This window comes from Bos indicus, chromosome 6, assembly GCF_029378745.1.
Source record: "Bos indicus isolate NIAB-ARS_2022 breed Sahiwal x Tharparkar chromosome 6, NIAB-ARS_B.indTharparkar_mat_pri_1.0, whole genome shotgun sequence".
NCBI lineage: Eukaryota > Metazoa > Chordata > Mammalia > Artiodactyla > Bovidae > Bos > Bos indicus.
Genome location: NC_091765.1, coordinates 92,466,848 through 92,491,176, shown reverse-complemented (window position 1 = coordinate 92,491,176; position 24,329 = coordinate 92,466,848). Strand labels below are relative to the sequence as shown.

Sequence of the window (24,329 nt, the reverse complement as noted above, 5' to 3'; positions counted from 1 at the left end):
TGAAAATGCTTTTGAATGATCTTCCTGTGTATGTGTATCTCAGTTCCTTCTTTCAACTTCCTACAGTCTAGTTATGGGCTTCCCAGGAGGCTCAGTGGTAAAGAATCCGCCTGCCAATGCAGGAGACACAAGAGATGTGGGTTCTAGTATTCTTGACTGGGAAATTCCATGGACAGACAAGCCAAGTGGGTTACAGTCCATGGTGGTGTAAAAAGTTGGACATGACTGAGTACGCATAGTCTAGTTAGGGTCTAAGCCCCTCCCCTATGAAAAATTAAAATTTTCAACAGCAATATTAAACTGATCATTCCTTGACTATTTGACATAAATAAAAATAACACTTTGAGTAACACCACAAAACTGACAAAGCATTTTATCTAAATATGTCTGTATCTTTGAGTTGGCCAAAAAGTTTGTTCAGGATGAACTTCTTGGCCAACCTAAGAACTGTGTGACATATGTGGAGTGGAGATATTATTATCTTGCTTTACAGATAATAAAAGAGTGAAAATATCATTCCCCTTATTTCCTGAAACATGCCCCTCTGACAGTCACCTGCCGACACCTAAGAGTCAGACTCGTTGCTCAGCAGCAAGCGACGAGTCACTTACCAACACACAGGATGTTGAAACAGAATCCTTGAGAAGTCGACTTGTTGACCAGCTGGTCGGGGAGACTGTCAAATCCAACATGGCCAGAAAGGGATAAGTTTCGAAGCTCTTCATTCTGGAATGTCAGAGGGGAAACATTTGAGAACCCATGACAACACCCCCTGGGCACCCCTCCCTCTCCCATCCTCTCTTCTTGGCACATGGGGAAAAAGGCGACCCCTCTGTGCCCACTCCCTCCATGGCTTCTACACAACTGAAGCTACCAACTCTAGAGCCATACTCTTTCCACAAAATCACAGCGACTTGCAAAGCACACTGTCTCCCTCCCAAGCAGCTCAGGTATGCTTATCGGTGCCCCAGTTCAGGGGAAATACGCCTCCCAGAGGCAGCTGATACCGACATGCTCTAAGTGACACCAAAACTCCAGTCCTCTGACAGCCTCAAGCGCGCAAGAAAACTTTTCAACCCAGAGGGAAAAAATAAAGGACTCTCTTCCAGACACAGGAAGGAGCTTTCAGAAGCTCACAGTGGAGGATGCATTCCTGTTACTATGCAGAAATTCTGTAACCACCATATTGAACACATTGAAAATGGCGCAACACAGGGCTTGGTTCCTTCTCTAGCGTGAACTGGACAGGTTTGGGGGGCCTCCTTGCTCTCCCCCACAGGCTCTGCACTCCCCACGCCTGCTCAAGAGTCTACTGAAGGAGAATGGGGCTAAAGTAGTTAGCATACTTTAAAAGCTGGGTGACTTAGGCTGTATTATTATATGGTGCTAACTTCCTCCACTACTACTCCACTCCACTATCTACTACTGCGGCAGGAATCCCTTAGAAGAAATGGAGCAGCCATCATGGTCAACAAAAGAGTCCGAAATGCAGTACTTGGATGCAATCTCAAAAACGACAGAATGATCTCTGTTCGTTTCCAAGGCAAACCATTCAATATCCCAGTAATCCAAGCCTATGCCCCAACCAGTAACGCTGAAGAAGCTGAAGTTGAACGGTTCTATGAAGACCTCCAAGACCTTTTAGAACTAACACCCAAAAAAGATGTCCTTTTCCTTATAGGGAACTGGAATGCAAAAGTAGAAAGTCAAGAAACACCTGGGGTAACAGGCAAATTTGGCCTTGGAGTACAGAATGAAGCAGGGCAAAGGCTAATAGAGTTTTGCCAAGAGAACACACTGGTCATAGCAAACACCCTCTTCCAACAACACAAGAGAAGACTCTACACATGGACATCACCAGATGGTCAACACCGAAATCAGATTGATTATATTCTTTGCAGCCAAAGATGGAGAAGCTCTATACAGTCAGCAAAAACAAGATGAGGAGCTGACTGTGGCTCAGATCATGAACTCCTTATTGCCAAATTCAGACTTAAATTGAAGAAAGTAGGGAAAACCACTAGACCATTCAGGTATGACCTAAATCAAATCCCTTATGATTATACAGTGGAAGTGAGAAACAGATTTAAGGGACTAGATCTGATAGAGTGCCTGATGAACTATGGACGGAGGTTCATGACATTGTACAGGAGACAGGGATCAAGACCATCCCCATGGAAAAGAAATGCAAAAAAGCAAAATGGCTGTCTGGGGAGGCCTTACAAATAGCTGTGAAAAGAAGAGAAGCAAAAAGCAAAGGAGAAAAGGAAAGATATAAGCATCTGAATGCAGAGTTCCAAAGAATAGCAAGGAGAAATAAGAAAGCCTTCCTCAGCGGATCAATGGGATCAATGGAAAGAAATCGAGGAAAACAACAGAATGGGAAAGACTAGAGATCTCTTCAAGAAAATCAGAGATACCAAGGGAACATTTCATGCAAAGATGGGCTCGATAAAGGACAGAAATGGTATGAACCTAACAGAAGCAGAAGATATTAAGAAGAGATGGCAAGAATACACAGAAGAACTGTACAAAAAAGATCTTCACGACCAAGATAATCATGATGGTGTGATCACTCACGTAGAGCCAGACAGCCTGGAATGTGAAGTCAAGTGGGCCTTAGAAAGCATCACTGCGAACAAAGCTAGTGGAGGTGATAGAATTCCAGTTGAGCTATTCCAAATCCTGAAAGATGATGCTGTGAAAGTGCTGCACTCAATACGCCAGCAAACTTGGAAAACTCAGCAGTGGACACAGGACTGGAAAAGGTCAGTTTTCATTTCAATCCCAAAAAAAGGCATTATCAAAGAATGCTCAAACTACCACCCAGTTGCACTCATCTCACACGCTAGTAAAGTAATGCTCAAAATTCTCCAAGCCAGGCTTCAGCAATACATGAACCATGAACTTCCAGATTTTCAAGCTGGATTTAGAAAAGGCACAGGAACCAGAGATCAAATTGCCAACATCTGTTGGATCATCAAAAAAGCAAGACAGTTCCAGAAAAACATCTATTTCTGCTTTATTGACTATGCCAAACCTTTGACTGTGTGGATCACAATAAACTCTGGAAAATTCTGAAAGAGATGGGAATATCAGACCACCTGACCTGCCTCTTGAGAAACCTATATGCAGGTCAGGAAGCAACAGTTAGAACTGGACATGGAACAACAGACTGGTTCCAAATAGGAAAAGGAGTACGCCAAGGTTGTATATTGTCACCCTGCTTACTTAACTTCTATGCAGAGTACATCATGAGAAACACTGGGCTGGAAGAAGCACAAGCTGGAATCAAGATTGCCAGGAGAAATATCAATAACCTCAGATATGCAGATGACACCACCCTTATGGCAGAAAGTGAAGAGGAACTAAAAAGCCTCTTGATGAAAGTGAAAGAAGAGAGTGAAAAAGTTGGCTTAAAGCTCAACATTTAGAAAACTAAGATCATGGCATCTGGTCCCATCACTTCATGGGAAATAGATGGGGAAACAGTGGAAACAGTATCAGACTTTATTTTGGGGGGCTCCAAAATCACTGCAGATGGTGACTGCAGCCATGAAATTAAAAGACGCTTACTCCTTGGAAGGAAAGTTATGACCAGCCTAGATAGCATATTCAAAAGCAGAGACATTACTTTGCCAACAAAGGTCTGTCTAGTGAAGGCTATGGTTTTTCCTGTGGTCATGTGTGGATGTGAGAGTTGGACTGTGAAGAAGGCTGAGCGCCGAAGAATTGATGCTTTTGAACTGTGGTGTTGGAGGAGACTCTTGAGAGTCCCTTGGACTGCAAGGAGATCCAACCAGTCCATTCTGAAGGAGATCAGCCCTGGGTATTCATTGGAAGGAATGATGCTAAAGCTGAAACTCCAATACTTTGGCCACCTCATGCGAAGAGTTGACTCATTGGAAAAGACTCTGATGGTGGGAGGGATTGGGGGCAGGAGGAGAAGGGGACAACAGAGGATGAGATGGCTGGATAGCATCACCGACTCGGACGTGAGTCTGAGTGAACTCCGGGAGTTGGTGATGGACAGGGAGGCCTGGCGTGCTGTGATTCATGGGGTCGCAAAGAGTCGGATGTGACTGAGCGACTGAACTGAACTGAACTTCTTCCACAATGCTCAGTGCATTCTGTGGGTATTGGAGATCATCTGTAAAACCCTTCCTTCCCAGGGAAACAGAGGCTACCTATGGTCCTTCAATTAAGAACCACAGTTATGGTATGGGATTCCAGAAACGAGTTATTGAAAGTCTTCCTGGTGTCTGGCTATGTTGCCAATGAGCTTTATACTCAAGAGACTGAATTTGGGGTAAGAAAACGAGCCTCAGAGTTCCATTTTTAAATAAAGAAGGGAAAACCTTGCACAGAATCAATTGGTCAATAGTTTTTAAAAGACAGTCTTCGTTATCCTCCTCTGTGTGTTACACAATAATGAGAGTGATGTCTTTGAATACTCAGACTGAAACTCCATTTCCAAGTCGTTTCAATCACTAAAGAGAAGAAACGTGACTCCCTAAATGTTGGGATTTCAGTGCAACGTTTTATGGACAAAATGACGTCTAAGGGCCTTGCAAGCACTAAAATTCTGATTCTGTGAAATACAGTTGGAAACCACCACCACTCCCCCTGAATACCATGGTGGCAGCTGCAGGTTTGAGGTCACTGGTACAGAGAACAGATGCCGAGGCTATGAATAGCCTCCTTGAAACCTGCCAGCAGTGAATATGAGACTCGAGAGGGGGCTCTCATCCTTGACAAGGATGGCCTGGCCGACAGCGCACCCAACAGCTTGGGGAGCGGCCCCTGGGGGGCAGCAGCTCTGGTATCTGGCCAGGCCTCCCAGCACCACCACGGGGCCCCAAGGCTACCACCTGCCCTTTCCTCTACAGATACCTCAAAGGTTCAGGCAGCACGTATTTTTAGGGTGTTTACCACATCCGCCAAGACTGAAGGAGAAGATTTGAAACAAGTCTGGGTTATATTTAGAACTCTTTCCATCACAGCTGTTCAGCGGCTGCTGTGTAGCCGGCGAGGAGACACCATCATACCAGCCTCTTTCCTGACGTACCACCGCCTTGAGCAGGCAACGAGCAGCAGGAAAGGAGACCAGGCAAGGAAGAACTATCTCCCTACACCCCCTCTCCTTTTTTGCCACAATAATTCTTTTAATTTCTGGGGCGGGGGAGGAAAGAGTGGTTTATTGCTCTGGATTCTGGAGGGTTGTTGGGTTTTTAGATTCAGATATGCACCCAGGAGCCAATCCGGGGAAAGAATCAGAGTTAGTAATTATAGCTCTCATCCCAGAACCCAATGCTCAGCATCTCATATTCTCACCATTTCCAAAACACGAGAAACCACCCACACACCCACTGAGTATTTTTGTACCCACTGAAAACCACATACAAAATGAAAGGTTATAAAACAGTTTGGTCTTAAATTTTTTTTTTACTTTGAATTTATGTCTTCAACATCTCTGTCTTCTTTGTCATATAAAATATGTAAATTTTATAATGCCACTTCAAAAGTCCATTAAAGGACTGCCCAACATTAAAGGAATCTTGAGGGCTGTTGCCCAGCAGTGGGTGATGGGGCAATGGGAAATGGGAGGCTCCTCCTTTGGTTCACGAACAGGCTTAAACACTAAAATCAACTGCAGGATATGTGAGGGGAGTCTATTTAACTCATACACAGCAGCTGAAATGAATTCCTGCACTCTGCATCTCATAGTACCATGCCTGTAACTTTATGCCTTAGCTGCCTAGACCCAAAGAATGTGTGTGGGGCTCGAGTCTAGATATGATCGCGGGGAATCTCAGATATTCTCATGTCTTTACTGCTATCATATATTAGCAACGACTCAGAATTTTCTGTCTAGTACTGAGCTCTGTCTGCATTCCAGTTCTGAATTTCTACCCCAGAGGCAGTTCTCCTAGGTTTTCCTACTTGTACCTTAAATCGCTGTTCACCAAACTTGAAATCATCTTCCTTGATTGCAAACCCACCCCTACTCCAGGGTTTCCTACTTCTCTTAATGGCACTAATCTGTGCCTGAGTCCCACCCGTCTCATTCATTCCAAAGTGTTATTAATGCTGCGCCCTCCTCCTCTTTATTCTCACTAATTCAACAGCCTTCCAACCGGTCTCCTTGCTTGGATCTCACTCTACTTGGCTGCCAAAGGGATCTTGGTACTCAAAAGCCCTCAATCCAAACTTCTTACTCTGCCTTCTCAGGAGCTTCTGTAGGCTGATATCAAATCTCTATTCCTATCAAATCTCCCATTCCTCCCAGAGGAGGACCTTCCACTGCAGTTAAATGGAATTACTTATAGTTCCTGGGAGAGCCCCTGGTTTCTCCTCATCAGACTTTATTCATATTATGATATTTCCTCTATCTGGGAGGATCTTATAGCCTCCAACACATCCAAACCTTCCAGATCCCATAGAAATTTTATCTCCAATCTTGTCTTTACTGGGCTTCCCTGGTGGCTCAATCAATAAAGAATCTGCCTACAATGCAGGAGACCTGGGTTCAATCCCTGGGTCAGGAAGATCCCTTGGGGAAGGGAATGGCTACCCACTCCAGTAGTCTTGCCTGGAGAATTCCATGGATGCAGGAGCCTGGTGGGCTACAGTCCATGGGATCGAAAAGAGTCAGACATGACTGAGCGACTAACACACATCCTTGTCTTGACTATGAAATCTCAGGGTGAATTTCAGTAAACATTCCCTTTACCAATAAAAGGAAAAATGATTGGATAAAGGTGCCTCAAGCTATCTGGCATTCCACCACCATATGACGGCTAACATTTATTGATCAAGGTTCTAGGAAAGCCCTAAACATGAATGAACTAGAGAATTTAACAGTTCTATGAGGTAGTTAACTATTGTTACCCACTCTCCACTGCCAGATGAGAAAACAGAGGCCCACAAAGTTTATTAACTTTCCCAAGGTCATACAGCCAATAAGGTGAGAAGCTGAAAAGTGGACCCAGGAGGTCAGATTCCAGAGTCACTGTTAACCACATGATGATCTAAGTTCCTAGGTAGTTCCTAGGTAGACAATACAGTGACTTTAGCCACTATTGAAAGCCAATATATTAAACTAGAAAGAAAAAAAAATAATAATTCTAAAATAACTCTAAAATAATTCTCTGGCAACCATAAGAGGTGGAAGTTGAAAATTAGAATTGGCAAAGTAGCTCTTAAGTATATTTTCACGGGTCCTGGCAATGCTGAGACTTTGATTTTTTTCATCTACGGCACATGAAGCCAATAATAAAAGGCTTAGTTTGGACCATTTTTGAGATGCAAGTGCCAACTTGGAGCCACCAAGCAAGTAACTATAAGACCTTAATTGATTCAGTTCTCCATTTGCTAATCTACCCAGGGAGGGGCTGTACTTGGATGATTTCTAGGCCCAATCCATCCTGAAATGAGTTATGACTAAATTCTATAGTATAAAATAACCAGTCTTTAACACAACAACCTCATTTTTCTCTTCCCAGATCATCGTGACATGAACACCATTATTCATTTATTCATTCAAAAAAAAACACTGCTCAAAGCACTAAGGGAACAAAAATACATTACTTTTGTTATTCACTGATAAATGCTCTTCCTGCCCTTCAGAGGCTTACCGTGTAGTAGTAGAGATAGGACACAAGTAGTATTAAGGATAAGAGAGATAAGTACTATGGGATGACAAAGGGAAAACAGGAGCTTTTGGCTAGGGAAATTCAGGGGACATCTTTCAGGAAGGCTGGAGTTCTCCAAACCTACCAGGAAAATTAAAGTCCAGCTTGCAGAAGCCTGCCAGAAAAACACTATCTTCTGCCCAAAGGGTTACTTTACTAGGAATGTGGGTACTCTGAAGATTACAGTCAACAAGTCTTGCAGAAGATGTCTAGCTGACTTCATTATGGAAATAATTATAAAACAAATTACATAAGAATGTGCACCAACACCTACATTCTGAATGCTGCTTTAAAATATGTTCCACATTTCCAAATCTTGCTTAGCCAAAAGTAGGATGGCACAAAGCTTGGAGTCAGACAGCCATGGGTTTGAATCCCTACCTGTTTTAGTCCCTGTTCCTCCATCAGTAAAAATGGTCCACTTGGCAAGGTGGCTGGGAGGAACTAAGGAAATGGTACATATGGGAGAGCCAGCATTTAATAGGTTGTCAGGAAACCTGTGTTTCCTTTCTCTGAATTAGGTGGGAGGAAGAGAGGAGTTCTCCTATTGCTGCTGGGCCCCCAAAGAGTCAGAGATAACAGAGGACTTTCACTTCACACTTCATGCTGGGAGACTCTGCAGATGGGCAAAGCCCTCAGACTACTCAGGGAGGAAGAATCACTAAGGATGAACAAAGAGGGGAAAAACAGAACATGGAAGAAAGAATGAGACTCTAGCATGAAGAAAACCCACCCTAAATAGGATGCTCATTTACAAAGCTGCAGGAAAAGCCACAGAATTCCATTCCTGTTTGCAGGCATCAACATCCTCCAGGGCTGGAAACCATTAAGGATTCCTCAGCTTCACTCTTCTATTTTAGCCCAGCCCACACCCTCTTGAAATTAACAAACTGGCTGTGCCCAGATGGATTCTATTCACCATATTCAAACTGAAGGGGTAGCCCAAAGTTACTGGGTTCCTTTTAAAACCAAAGCCTTCAATAGATATGGTTAGTAGGTAGTCAACATCTGCCGATCTTAATCAGCCAGTGCGGGTGGGGAGCATGTTACCAAGGTGATATGTTGTGTCCGTTTTCATGTGTATTGAAAACAATTAGACCATTTTCCGGGGTTTTTTTTGTTTTTTGTTTTTTGTTTTTTTTTGCCTTTAAAGACATACTACAATTGAAGTTTAGAAAGATTCTGCCTCTTTTATTTTTTTTTAATTTAAGAGATAAAATTTTATTATGTATTAGACAGCTGGAAATTACATTGTTCTCAAAGCCTCATTTTATGGAGAATTAATTTTATTGATCCAAGTCAATCTCCAAGTTTATGTTTCCTCATCTGTAAAATGAGATTTAATCAAATGACTTCTAAACAATGTCTTTGGTTTGCTAATTCTAAGATTTCTTGAGTTTGGAAATCAGAGATGCATAAATCTAACTGTCATTCTGCTTGAGGAAAGGCCAACACAGGGCAAAAACTTCTTGTAGTATATCTTCCCTTGTCAGATCTAAGATGGCTAAAGTTTTACATAACCCTTAAAAGGGAGTTTCTGTCAGTTACCCTGGTTAACTCCAAACATAACAGAAATCTGTGTGTGTATCCCCGTGTTTTCCACATATATTTTTCATTTTCACTTGCTTAACTATGGACCCACTCCCTGTAACTGTCCTGCTTAAAAACTACCTTTTTCTTCAGCTGTATCTGCAGTCTCCCAGAAATTTTTTGAAAAGTAGATTTATAGCCTCAAGACAAAACAGAGAAAATTCTTCTATGTAAGTTAATCATCTGTCTTCATGAAGCAAATCTTATTTTCATGCTTTCATTCATTCAACAAATATTTATTGAATACTAGCATGTGCTAGATACCGCAGTAAATGCTAACGTGATGATGGTGAGAAAACAAAGCATTGGTAAGTCATGGAACACATGGGACAGACAGCAATGTTAATCAAATAGTCACAGGGATTTCCCTGGTGGTCCAGTGGTTAAGATTGTGCACTTCCAATGCTAGGGGCACAGGTTTGATACCTGGTCGGAGAAATAACATCCCGAGCTTTGCAGCTCGGCTATTAAAAATCAAAAACAGTCACAAATGTATAATCATAAGCTATTGAAACTACAGGATGCAATGCAACCTTCCAACTCATGTGATTAACTATCCATCCAGTGGATCAACCAGCTTCTAGGATATAAAAACATGTATTTAGTCTGCAGTACTTTTCAATATTAATTTAGTAGACAACTCCTTAAGTACAGCTGACTTGCAAGTCTTATGTATTCAGATGAATACAAAGAGTCATTTTGCCCAGCATTGCCTGATGGGAGGAGGTAGAAACAATGAAGGCTCGAGTCTTAAGAAAATGAATGTCCAATTTTAAATAGAGCTGGGATGGAACCATGGGGCATACTCCCTTTACTTTGTTCCCATAAAGAAGATGTTCACTCAGAGGAGAGGTACATATTCCTTCATTAGTCTTTTTTTTTTTTTTCCGGGCTCTGTTTCGGTAGGTCAGATGCCACCCAGCTGGAGACAGTCAAAGAGAAGAACCTGTTTTCCTGACACAAAACCCTTGACTGAGTACCAGCCACTTCCCAGTATTTGCAGAAATCCTGGCCTCACAAACTGCCCAAGAAGTAGGTTCTACCCAAGTGCCTGACTGTTTATTTTTGTAAATACATACATTTATCTAAATACATTCTAGAGAGCATTCAGCTGGTTTCATATTCTCTTGTAAAGAAAGGAAAGTTAGTGGGAAGACGGGAAACGCCCTTGGTTCTCATGCAAAAAAGGAAAACACTGGAATGCAAAGTATCAACCCAAACCACAACTATGAAGCCTGCGTTGGGCTGTTTTGAAGGCCAGGCATGGCTAGGGTCACTTCCATAATATGAAATAATATAAAACATCTGAAGCATCTCATTACCAATGGGGATCACGTTCTTTAAGGATGACTTGGACAATATTTGCTACTCTGCTTGTCATCTATACTATAAAATCCCAAAATCAGAGCCAAGAAAGCCTCCAAGGAAATTGTCTCACACTAGCAGCAGAAAAGACAGCCAAGAAGAGGGGATTGTCCAGAGGAAAACCATAGGAGGAAAGAACTTGAGAGCATTCAGCAAGAGGTAGGGACTGAGAAAAAAGGCATCCAGGGGCCAGTCCCCAAGTCACAGAGCCAGGGATGCCAGCTCCAACTACCAACCCAGGAGCCACCCTTGAAACAATACCAAATAACCAGAAAAGATCTTGATTAATATTAAGTAACTGCCCCAGTATCAAGTACCATGTCTAAGCAACTGTCTCCAAAAGACTCCTAGCAGAAGGACAAATTTTGCTTTTCCAAATCCTAACAAAACTAATACAGTGGAAGGGTTTTCTCTGGGGACTGCAGGATTATAGGGAAATTTTACTGCTATGTTTCTGTAATATGAGAATTATTATTTTAAAAAACGCTCACATTTTTATAGCAGAAAATAAATATTAATAAGATTTTAAAAATCAGGAAATGTGAGTGACAATAATAAAAATCTTTTCAAAGGGGCTAAGGCTACAATTTTATTGCAGCTAATAGATGGGCCTGGAGTGCTGTGATTCATGGGGTAGCAAAGAGCAGGACACGACTGAGTGACTGAACTGAACTGAACTGAAGATAAAATATGAGTATTTATTTTTTATAATAACCGAACCAAGTCACATAGAAAGCAATGAAGAGTAAGCAAAAATATCAGAATAAGACAGTAGAAGGTACTTGACACGTGAAGTCAGGAGACTTGGGGCAACTCTACCATTGTTTATCTGGGTAACATGGGGTAAGTCATTTAACTTCTCAGCTTCAGTTTTGCCAACTTTTAAAAAAAGTGAAATATACCTAACTCACAATGTTGTATGAGTATACAGCACAGTCGTTCCAATTATACACACACACACAGACATATTCTTTCTCGGATTTTTTTCCATGATAGATTACTATAAGATATTGAGTATAATGAAGGAAATGGCTTCAACTCTGTCCAGTATTTCTTGCCTGGGAAGTGCCATGGACAGAGGAGCCTGGCAGGCTACAGTCCATGGAAGCACAAAAGAGTTGGATGCAGCTTAGAGACTGAACCGCCACCCTGTGCTGTACAATAGGTCCTTGTTGTCTGTCTATTTTACATGCAGTAGTGTGTATCTATTAATCCCAAACTTCTGATTTATCCCTCCTGCCCCTTTGGTAACCATAAGTTTGTTTTCTACGTCCTGAGTCTATTTCTGTTTTGTAAATAAGCTCCTTTGCATCACTTTTTTAGATTCTACACACGTGATGTTATGTCTTTCTCTGTCATATATCTTCACTTACTTCACCAGTATGACACTGACTAGGTCCACCCATGCTATTTCAAATGGCATTATCTCCTTCCTTTTTATGGCTGAATAATATTCTATTGCATATATATGCCACATCTTCTTTATCCAATACTCTGTTGACGGACACTTAGGTTGCTTCCATGTCCTGGCTATTGTAAACAGTGCTGCCAGGAACACTGTGGAGCATGTATCTTTTTGAACTATGGTTTTATCCAGATAAATGCCCAGGAGTGGGATTGCAGGATCATATGGTAGGTCTATTATTAGCTTCTTAAGGAACCTCCACACTGTTCTCCACAGTGGCTACGCCAATTTTGTCAAGTCGAAAATAAACTAGCTCACCAAGCTGTTGCAAGAATTAATTAACATAATTCTCTATCCTCAGCTCTTTTGACACACTTTTCTTGGATGACCTCATCCCTGCCCACGATGTTAGTGACCAATCAGAGGCTAACAACTCCCTAGTCACAACTTGCTGCCCTGCCTCCTTCCTGGGCGTCCATAGTCCATAGTCCAGGTACCTCAAAGCCAACATCGAAAGTGGAATGCACCCTACCCCTGATTCTCAATTCACATCTGTCCTTCCTCTTATTTTCTTGGCAACCTCATCTACTCCAGGGTAATTAGACACCTCTAGAATAACATCTGGAGAAGGCAACGGCACCCCACTCCAGTACTCTTGCCTGGAAAATCCCATGGATGTAGGGGCCTGGTGGGCTGCAGTCCATGGGGTCACTAGGAGTCGGACACGACTGAGCGACTTCACTTTCACTTTTCACTTTCATGCATTGGAGAAGGAAATGGCAACCCACTCCAGTGTTCTTGCCTGGAGAATCCCAGGGACGGGGGAGCCTGGTGGGCTGCCGTCTATGGGGTCACACAGAGTCGGACACGACTGAAGCGACTTAGCAGCAGCAGCAGCAGCAGAATAACATCAATTAATGTGCATACTGTTAAAAACCTACATAAATGTATAGGCCTCCACCCCCTTGTAGATAAACCCTCCACTGTCCTCCGAATTAGACGGTGAAGACTTCGGGAAGCTGTCAGTCTCGGGTTAGGTTTTCTCCTCTGCGCCTAGATGTAATAACCACCCATCGCCCTTTTTTGGCTGAACCTCACCCACCCAGCACTCTTCCCTGACAAGAGTGCATCCATTCCACCAGCTGATTTCTATTTCTGAGCCTGGAAATTCATGACTCGGATGGCCCTTTTTTCCTAACATTACCCCCGTTAGACCTCACCCAGATTTGTATCCAGTGTGATGTCTCGCGGAAATTGTATTTTCCGACCTTCTCTTTCTTAGATAAGGAGGCAGGTCCAGAGGGATGCACGGGCTGGGTGGAGGGGCAGAGGGGCAGGGAATACCCACCGCTCTGGCACCTGGCCCACCCCATCCCCCTCCATGAGGGTTAGAATGCACACCGCTGCTGAGTAAAGCCCGACAGCACAGGCCTGAGGACATGCAGCCCTTGCCTTCCTCCACCCAGGCCTCCTGTTCCTCTCTGTCTTTTCTACATCCTCCTCTCGAAGAAAACAGTCCTTGCCCACACTTCCTCCAACATCTTGCTGCTTTCTCTGTGATGAACGGTCTCACTTTTGTCCCATTAGATATCAGATCTCTCACCTTAACCACTGGGAAATACCCTGCTTGAAAGCAGACCCCAGAAATGGGTATCTGAAGTCAACAAACCCCCCAGCTGCTACCCACAGTCCTGGGTCCTGGGGAGGTGGGGGGAAGGGCAGCGGGAGTCGGGTGAGGTAAGCCGGAGTCGGTGGGGTACTGGCTTATTAGTAAAACAGCCTTGCAGCCAGGAACTACCAAGTGTGACACCCCCAAATTGCAAAAAGGGGCAGTACTTTTTCTTACAATGTTTCTTTTCTAGAAGCCTGTGTAAATTCTGAAGGGCTAAACCTAACTGGATGCCAAGAATTAATGACAACAGCAAAAGACCTTTTCTGAAGTTTCCAAAGACCGATTTTTCTATTTGAGTCAAAGTGACTAATGCCTGTAAGAGCTTAATGTTACAAAGTGCTGATCAGCAGAAAGTCTCCTGTTTGGGAATGAAGGGGCCCACATGTGCATTCCAGGGACTCTCACAAATTCAGCAGTGCTGGGGAGGGGAGGTGGGGGGAGGTGGGGAGAGCAATGTGACAAGAAGGCCAGAATACTCAGAAAGGCACGATCTGATTAGAAACACATGCTACAGCTGCTCCCTCACACCACTCTGTCTCCACTCTCACCCCGATAAAGAGAAGCCCTTCACTCAGCCAACACCAAGGAAAGCTAAAGAAAAAACCCTGAAGGAGAGTCACTAACCATCTCCAAACCCTCAGCTTTCCAGTGGGATCCCAAAGAGCCCACCACCCTCTCCCAACACGTCACCTACCTTGCAGGGGAGAAAATCATGCAAATTTACACAGCTGTGTGGTACTTTTTTGGGCCTTCGGCCCTGCCTTTTTCGCTTCCCAGGTGGCGCTAGGGCTAAAGAACCCACCTCCCAGTGCAGGAGATGTAAGAGACAGGGGTTCGATCCCTGGGTCGGGAAGATCCCCTGGAGGAGGGCACAGCAACCCACTCCAGTATTCTTGCCTCGAGAATCCCATGGACAGAGGAGCCTGGCGGGCTACAGTCTATGGGGTTGCAAAGAGTCAGATACAACAGAAGTGACTGAACACACACACATACCCTGCCTTTACAATATGCTAGATCTTCCAGACAAGCTTTCTCAAAACAGTGATGCACGGGAGGTCTAAGATAATCAAGGGTCCAGATCACTTGGAAGTTTCATTCTCAACTCTGTATGTACAGTTCTCCTCGTATTCATACATCAATTCCTCTATTCTTCCTGTCTGAGAAATAGTGTGGCACGGTTCACATACTTCTATTCACTGAACATATTCATCAGCAAAAAATGAAACATGGATGGGACACTTCCTTCCCTTTGCCACCATTTCTATCACCGGATATAAATTAGCCACTTCCTTTCTGAAAGACATCATTTATTTCTGTCCCTGTCTGATAAACGGAAGGGGCTTTCAGTGACTGTAAGGACCACGTAATGGCAGATTCTGAGAAACTGCCACCCAAGTTGGTTCTACGGCAGTCATAAAAGCACCAAGGATCTCCTCCCTAAGCATCTTCAGTCATTCAGCCAGGCTGATCTGGAACATCTTTGCATGCCTGCTAAGTCACTTCAGTTGTGTCCGACTCTTTGCGACCCTATGGACCCTGTAGCCTACCAGGCTCTTCTGTCCATGGGATTCTCCAGGGAAGAATACTGGAGTGGGTTGCCATGCCCTCCTGCAGGGGATCTTCCTGACCCAGGGATCAAACCTGCATCTCCTGCACTGCATGCAGACTCTTTACTGTTGAGCCACTGGGGAAATCTGCAACATTCTTGAGGGAAAGGATTCATTTCTAGGCCCTGAAAATTGAGAGACTGTACCAAAAATGACCCAAGAGCCTGTGAAGATGTGCTTAGGAAATAAACATACAAATTAACATCTGTTATCACTCTGCCAATATTACTAAAAAATCCTGGCCAAAAGCCTCAAGCCTTCCTAAGATAAATGTAGCATCTTAATCTCAGCCCTGGCTGAAATGTGATCAGGATGCAAGAGAGGTTGTCTGCATACACCTGGGGTGTATCTTAGTTTCTTATTGCCATGCAACAAATACCCACAAACCTGGTGGCTGGAAACAACACCTATTCATCAGCTCTTGGTTCTGTAAATCAGAAGTCTGGGTATGGCGTGGCTGGATTCCCTGCTGGGGGTATCACTGAAACCAAAGCACTGGCCAGGCTGAGAAGCTTGGCCAGGGCGGGGACGGGCAAGACGGGGCTGGGGAGGTAAAGAATTCCACTTCCAATCTCATGCAGGTTGGGAGAATTCAATTCCTTGCAGCTGTAGGAGTGAGGGCTGCCTCTCCTCGCTGAACGTCAGCTGGCGTTGTACTCAGCTCTAAAACAGTCCTTGTGCGCTAGTCACCCACAGTCACTAGCCATATGGCCACCTATCTTCCAAGGCAGCAACAGAAAACCCCTCATGTCCCTCTCATATTTCAAATCTCCTTTTTCAGAAAGAGTCCAGTCCTTTTTAAGGGACTGATTGAGTCAGATCCCCCCAGGAAAACCATATCTTAGAGTCAACTGTGCCATAACATAAGCTCATCAAAGGAGTAATTACCCCCTCATACCCCCAAGTTCTGGGGGTATACAGGGCATGGAAACCGAGGGCTCGGATCATGGGGCCACCTTAAGATTCTGCCAACCCTCTGTGCACTAAAATGTTCCTATGTTCTCCTGTGTCATTTTAAGATAGAATAAAATAATGAATATTAGCACTTCCCTAACTCAAAACACAACTAAGTCTCCAGGGAGGAAAAACACAGAAATTGGTTAAAAAAAAAAAAAAAGTCACAGTAAACTAGATCTCTATCAGGTCACCAAGGCATTTCCACCCTCGTTTACAGCAAAAGTGATAAGGCAGCTGACAAGGAACTAGCCGGAGAGTCGCTTTGCCTTTGGAGGAAGTCTTCCCCAACAACAAAAGCAAACTCTGCAAACCTTTAGGGGGGCTGCAACATCACAAGAATTCTAGGAAATGCAAAAGTTTTTTAAGGAACTTAAGCATTATTCAGCAGAAAAGTCATTTAGACAAAACAGAAGATGACTGTGACCTGTTTGCTGATGAAATACAGAACAAAGGTTATCAGGGGGAGACAGTGGAGAGCAACATGGACCATGGCAAGAAAGTAAGGCTTGTCATAGAGGGGTCAGACCTCATCTAGCTCATGATAAGATGAAACAGATTTGGTGAGTTGCAGAGATAGTCAAAGCTATGGTTTTTCCAGTAGTCATGTATGGATGTGAGAGATGGACCATAAAGAAAGCTGAGTGCCGAAGAATTGATGCTTTTGAATTGTGGTGTTGGAGAAGATTCTTGAGAGTCCCCTGGACTGCAAGGAGATCCAACCAGTCCATCCTAAAGGAAATCAGTCCTGAATATTCATTGGAAGGACTGATGCTGAAGCTGAAGCTCCAATACTCTGGTCACCTGATGCAAAGAACTGACTCATTGGAAAAGACCCTGATGCTGGGAGTTTGAGCACGCTCTGGGAGTTGGTGATGGACAGGGAAGCCTGGCGTGGTGCAATCTATGGGGTCGCAAAGAGTCAGACATGACTGAGTGACTGAACTGATTTGAACTGAGCTGAGCTACAGAGACGGAATGGAGATGGAAGGAAAGAAAGAAGTGGAATCTGTCAGGGGAGGCAGTAGGAAAAGAAAGAGGTCCCATGGGCATGGAAATCAATGAATTGGGAAGAGCAAAGAATAATTCAGTGTAGAGGATATAAAACTTTAAATAAATCTGGCTCACATTTTAGTCTATTGGAAATAACCCTTAAAGTGAAACATTACAAACACACATCTAAGCAACACATAACTAAACACATGTCCAGGATCTGTCACTGGGTGTCCCAGTGCTGAGGGAGGAGGAGCAAACACTAGATGATCACATCATGAGAGCAAGAAAGATTTTTCTGTTTCCTACCCCCCAGTGCTCTTTGAATAGATCTTCCCACCAGAGGATCTTGGATACAGTACTGCCTGCTAGCCAAGGTTTTAACCCAGATTACCAGCCTGGGCAATCATCCAGTGGTAAGCTATTTGATGCAAACGTCCTTCAGAACATTAAAAAAAAAAAAAAAAGGTGTATCTTGCAGAAAACCTAACAGACTCCTTTAACTATGGCTACAATTTCTGCCATCCTAATCAAACTAAAGCTTTCTTATTTCTTCCTACTCTGTTCTCTTTCTCAAAAAAATAGAACCAATTAACCCCTAAAATAAATAAATACTCCCACCAGCAGAACAGACAATTTTCTGCCTTCTAGAAGACATACATCATAGAAGAGTCTGCTTAGCTCTAAGAGAAAGTTGGTGCAGAGTTTTGTTGTTGGTTTTTTTTTCCCCCACACCTATTGCTGTGCTTAGGAAAGCAGACCCAAAAGGCTCTCAAAAGTTTCCTCTTGTTGGATGGCTTTAGAGGCTGGCTTTCTGGCCTTGATCAGCTAATGCAAAACAAACCTTCTTTTCACAGGCTGTCACAGAGGAATGTTCCCACAGTCCCCTCCGCCCCTCCACTGCCTCTTAAAGAGCCATTTTCATTATCATCATCATCACGTTATTTCTGAAGAATCAACAAGAACCCAAATCAGATACTGGGAAACCTCTGCTACATCCAACAATCTGTTACAAAATCCCATCAGCTTTCAAAACCAGATGATAAAATACATTCAACAGCAAAGGTTATGTTTTCTCGATGTTGTTCCCACAAAGCCCAAAGGGGCTGGGTCGGCAACCCAGATGCATCACTGAGATGGGGTCCAGTCCCAGTTCAACGCTCCTAGGTTAACAGATGAAGAATCGTGGGATCTGTGAATGGGAACGTGTTTCTGACAGTCTTTGATAGCATGATTACAGGGCAGCATTAAGCTGAAATCGAAACTTGAAAGACTGTAACTTGGCAAGAGATCCTTGCTGTAATTCATACGTTCTGTAGGAAGGAGAAACTGAGAAAGTTCAATGAGACCCGGGGTGAAAGAATTAGCAAAAGTCTTTGGCACTGATCCAAGTCGCTGCCATTAACCTCTTCCAGAGCCTTAGTGGTTCATTAGAATAATTATTATTCACATAGTGAAAATGAAAGGCAGGCAGGGAAAATAAGTGATAATTACACTGGCAAAAACAAGAAGAGCAACTTTGGCCCTCTGGAGTTGAGAAAGATCCAAGCCTCAAATCCCTCCCACATAGAGAGGGTCAGACTATATATCTTACTGTAATCATGGCTACACAGAGTTAAACCCCTTTGGCCACAATTTCACCAACTGTACATACTTAGGTTGGTTATTACCAGGAGTGGGTTTTGTGCAGTGCGGCAGCTGCAACCACGAATGTAAGGAAATAAGGCCTGAGAGCTCTACCCCAGGATTCCTTCTCAGTCCAACTTCCTACCTACTCTTTAGCCCAGATATTAATAATTCAGAAGGCAGTGTGACAGCCCCAAGTCATCTGGCTGCTCGCATGCCCAAATACTCAAGAAATAAACACTGTAAAACCAGCTCTATCTGGACAGTGGCGTGAACGAAGGTTTAATCCTCAAGAAAACTGCACCTCCTTGTTCATCTCCTATTCTGGGATCAACATGGAAAAGTCGATTGATATCTTTTAAAAGTATGAATTCAAAGCTGCCTGGAATACCTGAATCATTGTTGTTTAGTTGCCAAGTTGTGTCTGACTCTTTTGTGACCCCATGGACTGTAGCCCACCAGGCTCCTCTGTCCATGGAATTCTCCAGGCAAGAATACTAGAGTGGGTTGCCATTCCCTTCTCCAGGGGATCTTCCCAACCCAGGGTTCAAACCTGAGTCTCCTGCATTGGCAGATGGATTCTTTACCTGCCACTGAGCCACCAGGGAAGCCCAGAATAGTGAAGGTTAAAAATTCAGAGTAGGAAAAGCGGAAACAGGCTCTACCACTCTTTTAGCCAGAGAACTACAAGAAAGTTCGAACATTTCCTTTGATCAATCAACCAAAAATCAATCACCAAACACATACACAAAGACCACAACGCTAAGTACAGTTTAGCAGAAATGAATGAGATACACCAAGGCTGCCATACTTGGACTGCCCTTCAAGCTTTTCAGTATCATCCTCCTTCCACTACAGCCTGTGGTTTGAACAGTAAAGAATCGGCTTGCAATTCAGGAGACCCAGGTTCAATCCCTGGGTCGGGAAGACCGCCTGGAGAAGGAATTGGCAACCCACTCCAGTACGCTTGCCTGGAGAATTCCATGGACAGAGGAGCCTGTCCTCTAACTTTTCACTTCTCTTTTCCACTGCAACCGTCACTTAAGTAATAATTTCCTAGCAGTTCTGTGCCACACACCATACCTAGACCTTTAAAACATCTTCCCATTTATTTAATCCTCATAACTCTGTGAAGTAGATACTTTTGGCTCCGTTTTATAGATGAGGAAACCACAGCTCAGCTGAAAAGCAGAGGCAGCATTCAGACCAGTTTTTCCAGATTCCAAGTCTACCACCACCTACCTAGACTTTAAACTGGACAGCTGACTCTTTTCAAAGTATACTCAACTCTGCATGGAGAATGTCTCATCCTCAGTTCCACCTGTCAAATCCTACTCATCCTTAAAGCCCCAGGCAAAATGCCACCTACTTCATTAAGCCTTCCCTGTTCCCTGAATTAGACACCATTGCTCTCTATTCTACAAGCAGTCACTGTAACTGGGTCATCCTGTACCTAGCACCATACTTAGTTTTCCACTGGTCCAGGCCCCTGGAAGAATGCAAATTTCCTGAGGACAGGAATCCCATCTTATGTATCTTACTTTGAACTTCACTTACCATAATGTCACCCTTAGCCTGGTCTGTGTTTTAGGATGAACAAATGCAGAGAATCAGATCTCACAGAGTTAACAGTCTTCCCCTGTCTTTCCCAACCAAAACAACTGCCATGCAAGAAGGAGCATTATTTCAAGATGGGGGATGTGTGATGGAGGGAGTGAGGTTGAAGACAGCCCTTGGGAATTAGAAAAGATAGACATTAACACTTTGGCTACATTTGTCAGTTTAATCCCTTGCCAGCACTTTGAAGGCTTCCCTGATAACTCAGTTGGTAAAGAATCTGTCTGCAATGCAGGAGACTCTGGTTTGATTCCTGGGTCAAGAAGATTCCACCGGAGAAGGAATAGGCTACCCACTCCAGTATTTCCTTGTGGCTCAGCTGGTAAAGAATCCGCCTGCAATGCAGGAGACATGGGTTTGATCCCTGGGTTGGGAAGATGCCCTGGAGAAGGGAAAGGCTACCCGCACCAGTATTATGGCCTGGAGAATTCCACGAACTTTATAGTCCATGGGTCGCAACAAGTCGGACATGACTGAGTGACTTTCGCTTTCAGCACTAGGAAGCAACTCATTGTGCATGAAGCTAAACAGTACAGGGCACTTGGTCTCAGGAAATATATATATTTATTTATATAAATATATGTGGGCTTCCCTGGTAGCTCAGCAGTAAAGAACCATCCTGTCAGTGCAGGAGATGTGGGTTTGATCCCTAGGTTGGGAAGATCCCCTGGAGGAGGAAATGGCTACCCACTCCAGTTTTCTTACCTGGAGCATCCCATGGACAGAGGAGCCTGGCGGGCTACAGTCCGTGGGGTTGCAAAAGAGTCAGACACAACTGAGCAACTAAACAACAACAACATATAAACATATATACACACAGATAAATATATATGTGTGTGCCAGGCACCATCCTGAGCACTTTGCATTGATCTCACTTATCTCCCATCATCGCCTCTGATATAATTCTCATCTTATAGTTGAGGCAACTGATGCTCAGAGATGTAACTGCTCAGGGACACACAGCAAGTAAGTGATGGTTTAAAGCCAAGCAGGCTGCTTCCAAAGCCCTCACCACTGCATTAGCAAGGCCTGAGAGCCGAGAAAAGCAACTTCTGGTCAACCTTTTATAAACCACAGAATGGTACGTGTGTGTTGGCCACTGGGGGACAGCCACAGCCTCACACGAGCACATTATACTACCATCTCCTGAGATCAGTAAGGGCCGGGAAGGCAGGCCTACCACAACACTTGTGCCTGAACCCACCCGGTGGAGCAGGGAGAGAAAGTGATGGGGAGACTTGGGGAGGGGGCAGGGTGGGTGGGTGGGAAAGCAGGCAGCAAGGGGAGAAAGGATCTGAGAAGAAATGCCTTTCCATCCCCGGCTGTTGAGCACGTTCTTGTATTTCTTAGAAGGAACACATCCAACGGGGAAGATTATAGGTTAAAGTTAAGCAGCCTACAGCCATCACTCTCTTGCTCACCTGAAAAGCAGCAAAGACTATCCAGTCTCCCTTCTTTGTTTTCTCTGGGGATGCTAGAAAAACCAGCTGCAGAGAAAGAGCAACCGAAGCGTACACAGAAGATGCAAAGAAGATGCATCAGAGGCGGAGAAGAAAGACAGGATGCCGTCAGCAGTCCTGACGGATTAAAACCACATGGGTCGCATGCCGGATAAGCTCCCATCACTTCCTCCTTAGCCTCTCGGAGAGCGCTGAGGAGTGCACACACGCATGGCTGGCCTGCCACAAAGCTTTCGGGAACAGGGCACAGCGAGCATTTTCTGGACCCCTGCTACCATATGCAAGGAACCGGTGAGACACCAACCTCACTATCCTAAAAAGAGATGCCCCTTTGGGGATGAGAGAACATTTCCAGATTCATTCCCTCATCCTGTCCAGAGGGGAAGGCTCATCGCCCGGGGATTTCAGATTAGACGAAAGAGAAAATGATTATCTCCTGACTTATCAATGGAATGCCATTATCCACTTTGTCTGAGTTTATATTAAAAAATAAAACTTTTAAAACTAATGACAATTTTACCCTCAGGGAAACTAACATGATTCTAAAGCCCACCCTGAGCTAGGCATTCGTTGGCAATTCCACTTAAGATTTACTTCGACTCCCCATTCTGAAGACATTTTAATTGCACCCACGTTCCTTTACACCCACTTGTCTGCGGCTCACAATTTGGAACACATGTGGTATCAACACAAGACACTTGCTTTTTGATTTCCTAACAATCCATGAGGTTATTACTAATATAGTATTAGTTAATACAATAACAGACCCAAGGAAACCATACTCAGATGTCATATATTTAGACAATAATATTTCCGCAAGTGCAACAAATGGCAAAGCATTCTAAAATCAGATGTTAATAAATTCAAATGCACATATTATTTAATATCATTTTCTCCCCCTCCGATAAAAGTTGTTGGTTGCTTCCTCTTAAGCTTTTTCGTATGGTCTAAATTTCTGTCCCACCAAATACGCTTTCTTTACTTACAATACTATAATCTTCTTTCCATCTCATCCCACATTATATCATGAAGCTGGACTTTAACCAACCTTAAAGCTACTTTAGCCATTACACCAAAAATCCTCCAGGGCTTGCAACCAGACGCAAGCTAGGAGCCACTTTGAATGACAGCAAGTACCATTTCTCTCTGCTTTGGTTTCATCTTCTGTAACACAGATGAGGGGACAGGGGCTGTTGGGGAAGGGTGCATGAACACTCTCCAGTTCTTAACACTAGTTCTTATCACTCACAATGGGGAAAGAGAAGAAAAGGATGCCAGCACCCACAAAGAGTAGATATCAGGCTCCAAAATAAAACCCAACTAGAAGCAATCAGTCATCAAAACAGGAGTAAACAACATGAAGCCAAAGGAGAAGACACAACAGACAGAGGAATGGATCCAAGTCCAAGTCAAACAGAGTGTTACCCTGTCCAAGAAGCATGACTTTAGTTTTTGAGACCACAAAACCAGTCTATTATCTAGCAGAAAGCAAAACAACCATCCAGCCCTTGTGGGCCAAGATCAACATGACACAGAAGGCCGTGGGGGCCACTGCCACCAAACCATTCCCACACCAAGAGCTCTCACAACTCTGGCCCCACATTTGAGCTTGAGTTTCGGATTTTCCTGATTCTTACAACAGTGACGGAATCATAAGCCTTAGACCTTAAGTGAACACAAGCATAGGAAGTGAAAAGTAACTGTGATGGATATAGTTACAACTCATGTATCCAAACAGGGGTTTTTTAGACTGGAAGGATTCAAGCGCTCCAAGCCAAAAAAGCAGAAGAGACTGAATGAGGGAAAAAACAGTTTCATTGTTTCCCCAACTGCTAGAAACCAGAGCTCTCTTTAAATTATGTCTATAAAATATCCTTGGGAGAAGGCAATGGCACCCCACTCCAGTACTTTTGCCTGGAAAATCCCATGGACGGAGGAGCCTGGTAGGCTGCAGTCCATGGGGTCACTAAGAGTCGGACACAACTGAGCGAGTTCACTTTGACTTTTCATTTTCATGCATTGGAAAAAAAAATGGCAACCCACTCCAGTATTCTTGCCTGGAGAATCCCAGGGACAGGGGAGCCTGGTGGGCTGCCATCTATGGGGTCACACAGAGTCGGACACGACTGAAGCGACTTAGCAGCAGCAGCAGCAACATAAAATATCCTTATCATGTAAAGATAATAGAACACATACCAACATATCTAACACCCAGCCCAAGAGACAGAACATCATGTAAAGCTTTGAAGCTCCAGAGTCCCCCACATGGAACAGTATTCCTCTCCCTAATGCCCACCACTACAGGCAAACACTTTTCTTGAATTGGGTTAAATCATTTTCTTCTAG

General features: G+C 43.9%; 1 protein-coding gene across 9 annotated transcripts in view; it reads right to left on the bottom strand.

The window, feature by feature from the left end:
* The window catches only part of SEPTIN11 (septin 11), a 145,528-nt gene that overhangs the window by 53,765 nt on the left and 67,434 nt on the right, over positions 1 to 24,329 (bottom strand). For all 9 annotated transcript variants that reach the window (XR_011567239.1, XR_011567238.1, XM_070791635.1 and 6 more), the window contains exon 2: positions 612 to 726. Coding sequence is in view for 6 of the 9 variants with exons in the window: in XM_019962972.2 (XP_019818531.1) it covers positions 612 to 726 (115 nt within the window). In the remaining 3 variants the exon portion in view is untranslated. The remainder of the gene's footprint in view (positions 1 to 611; positions 727 to 24,329) is intronic.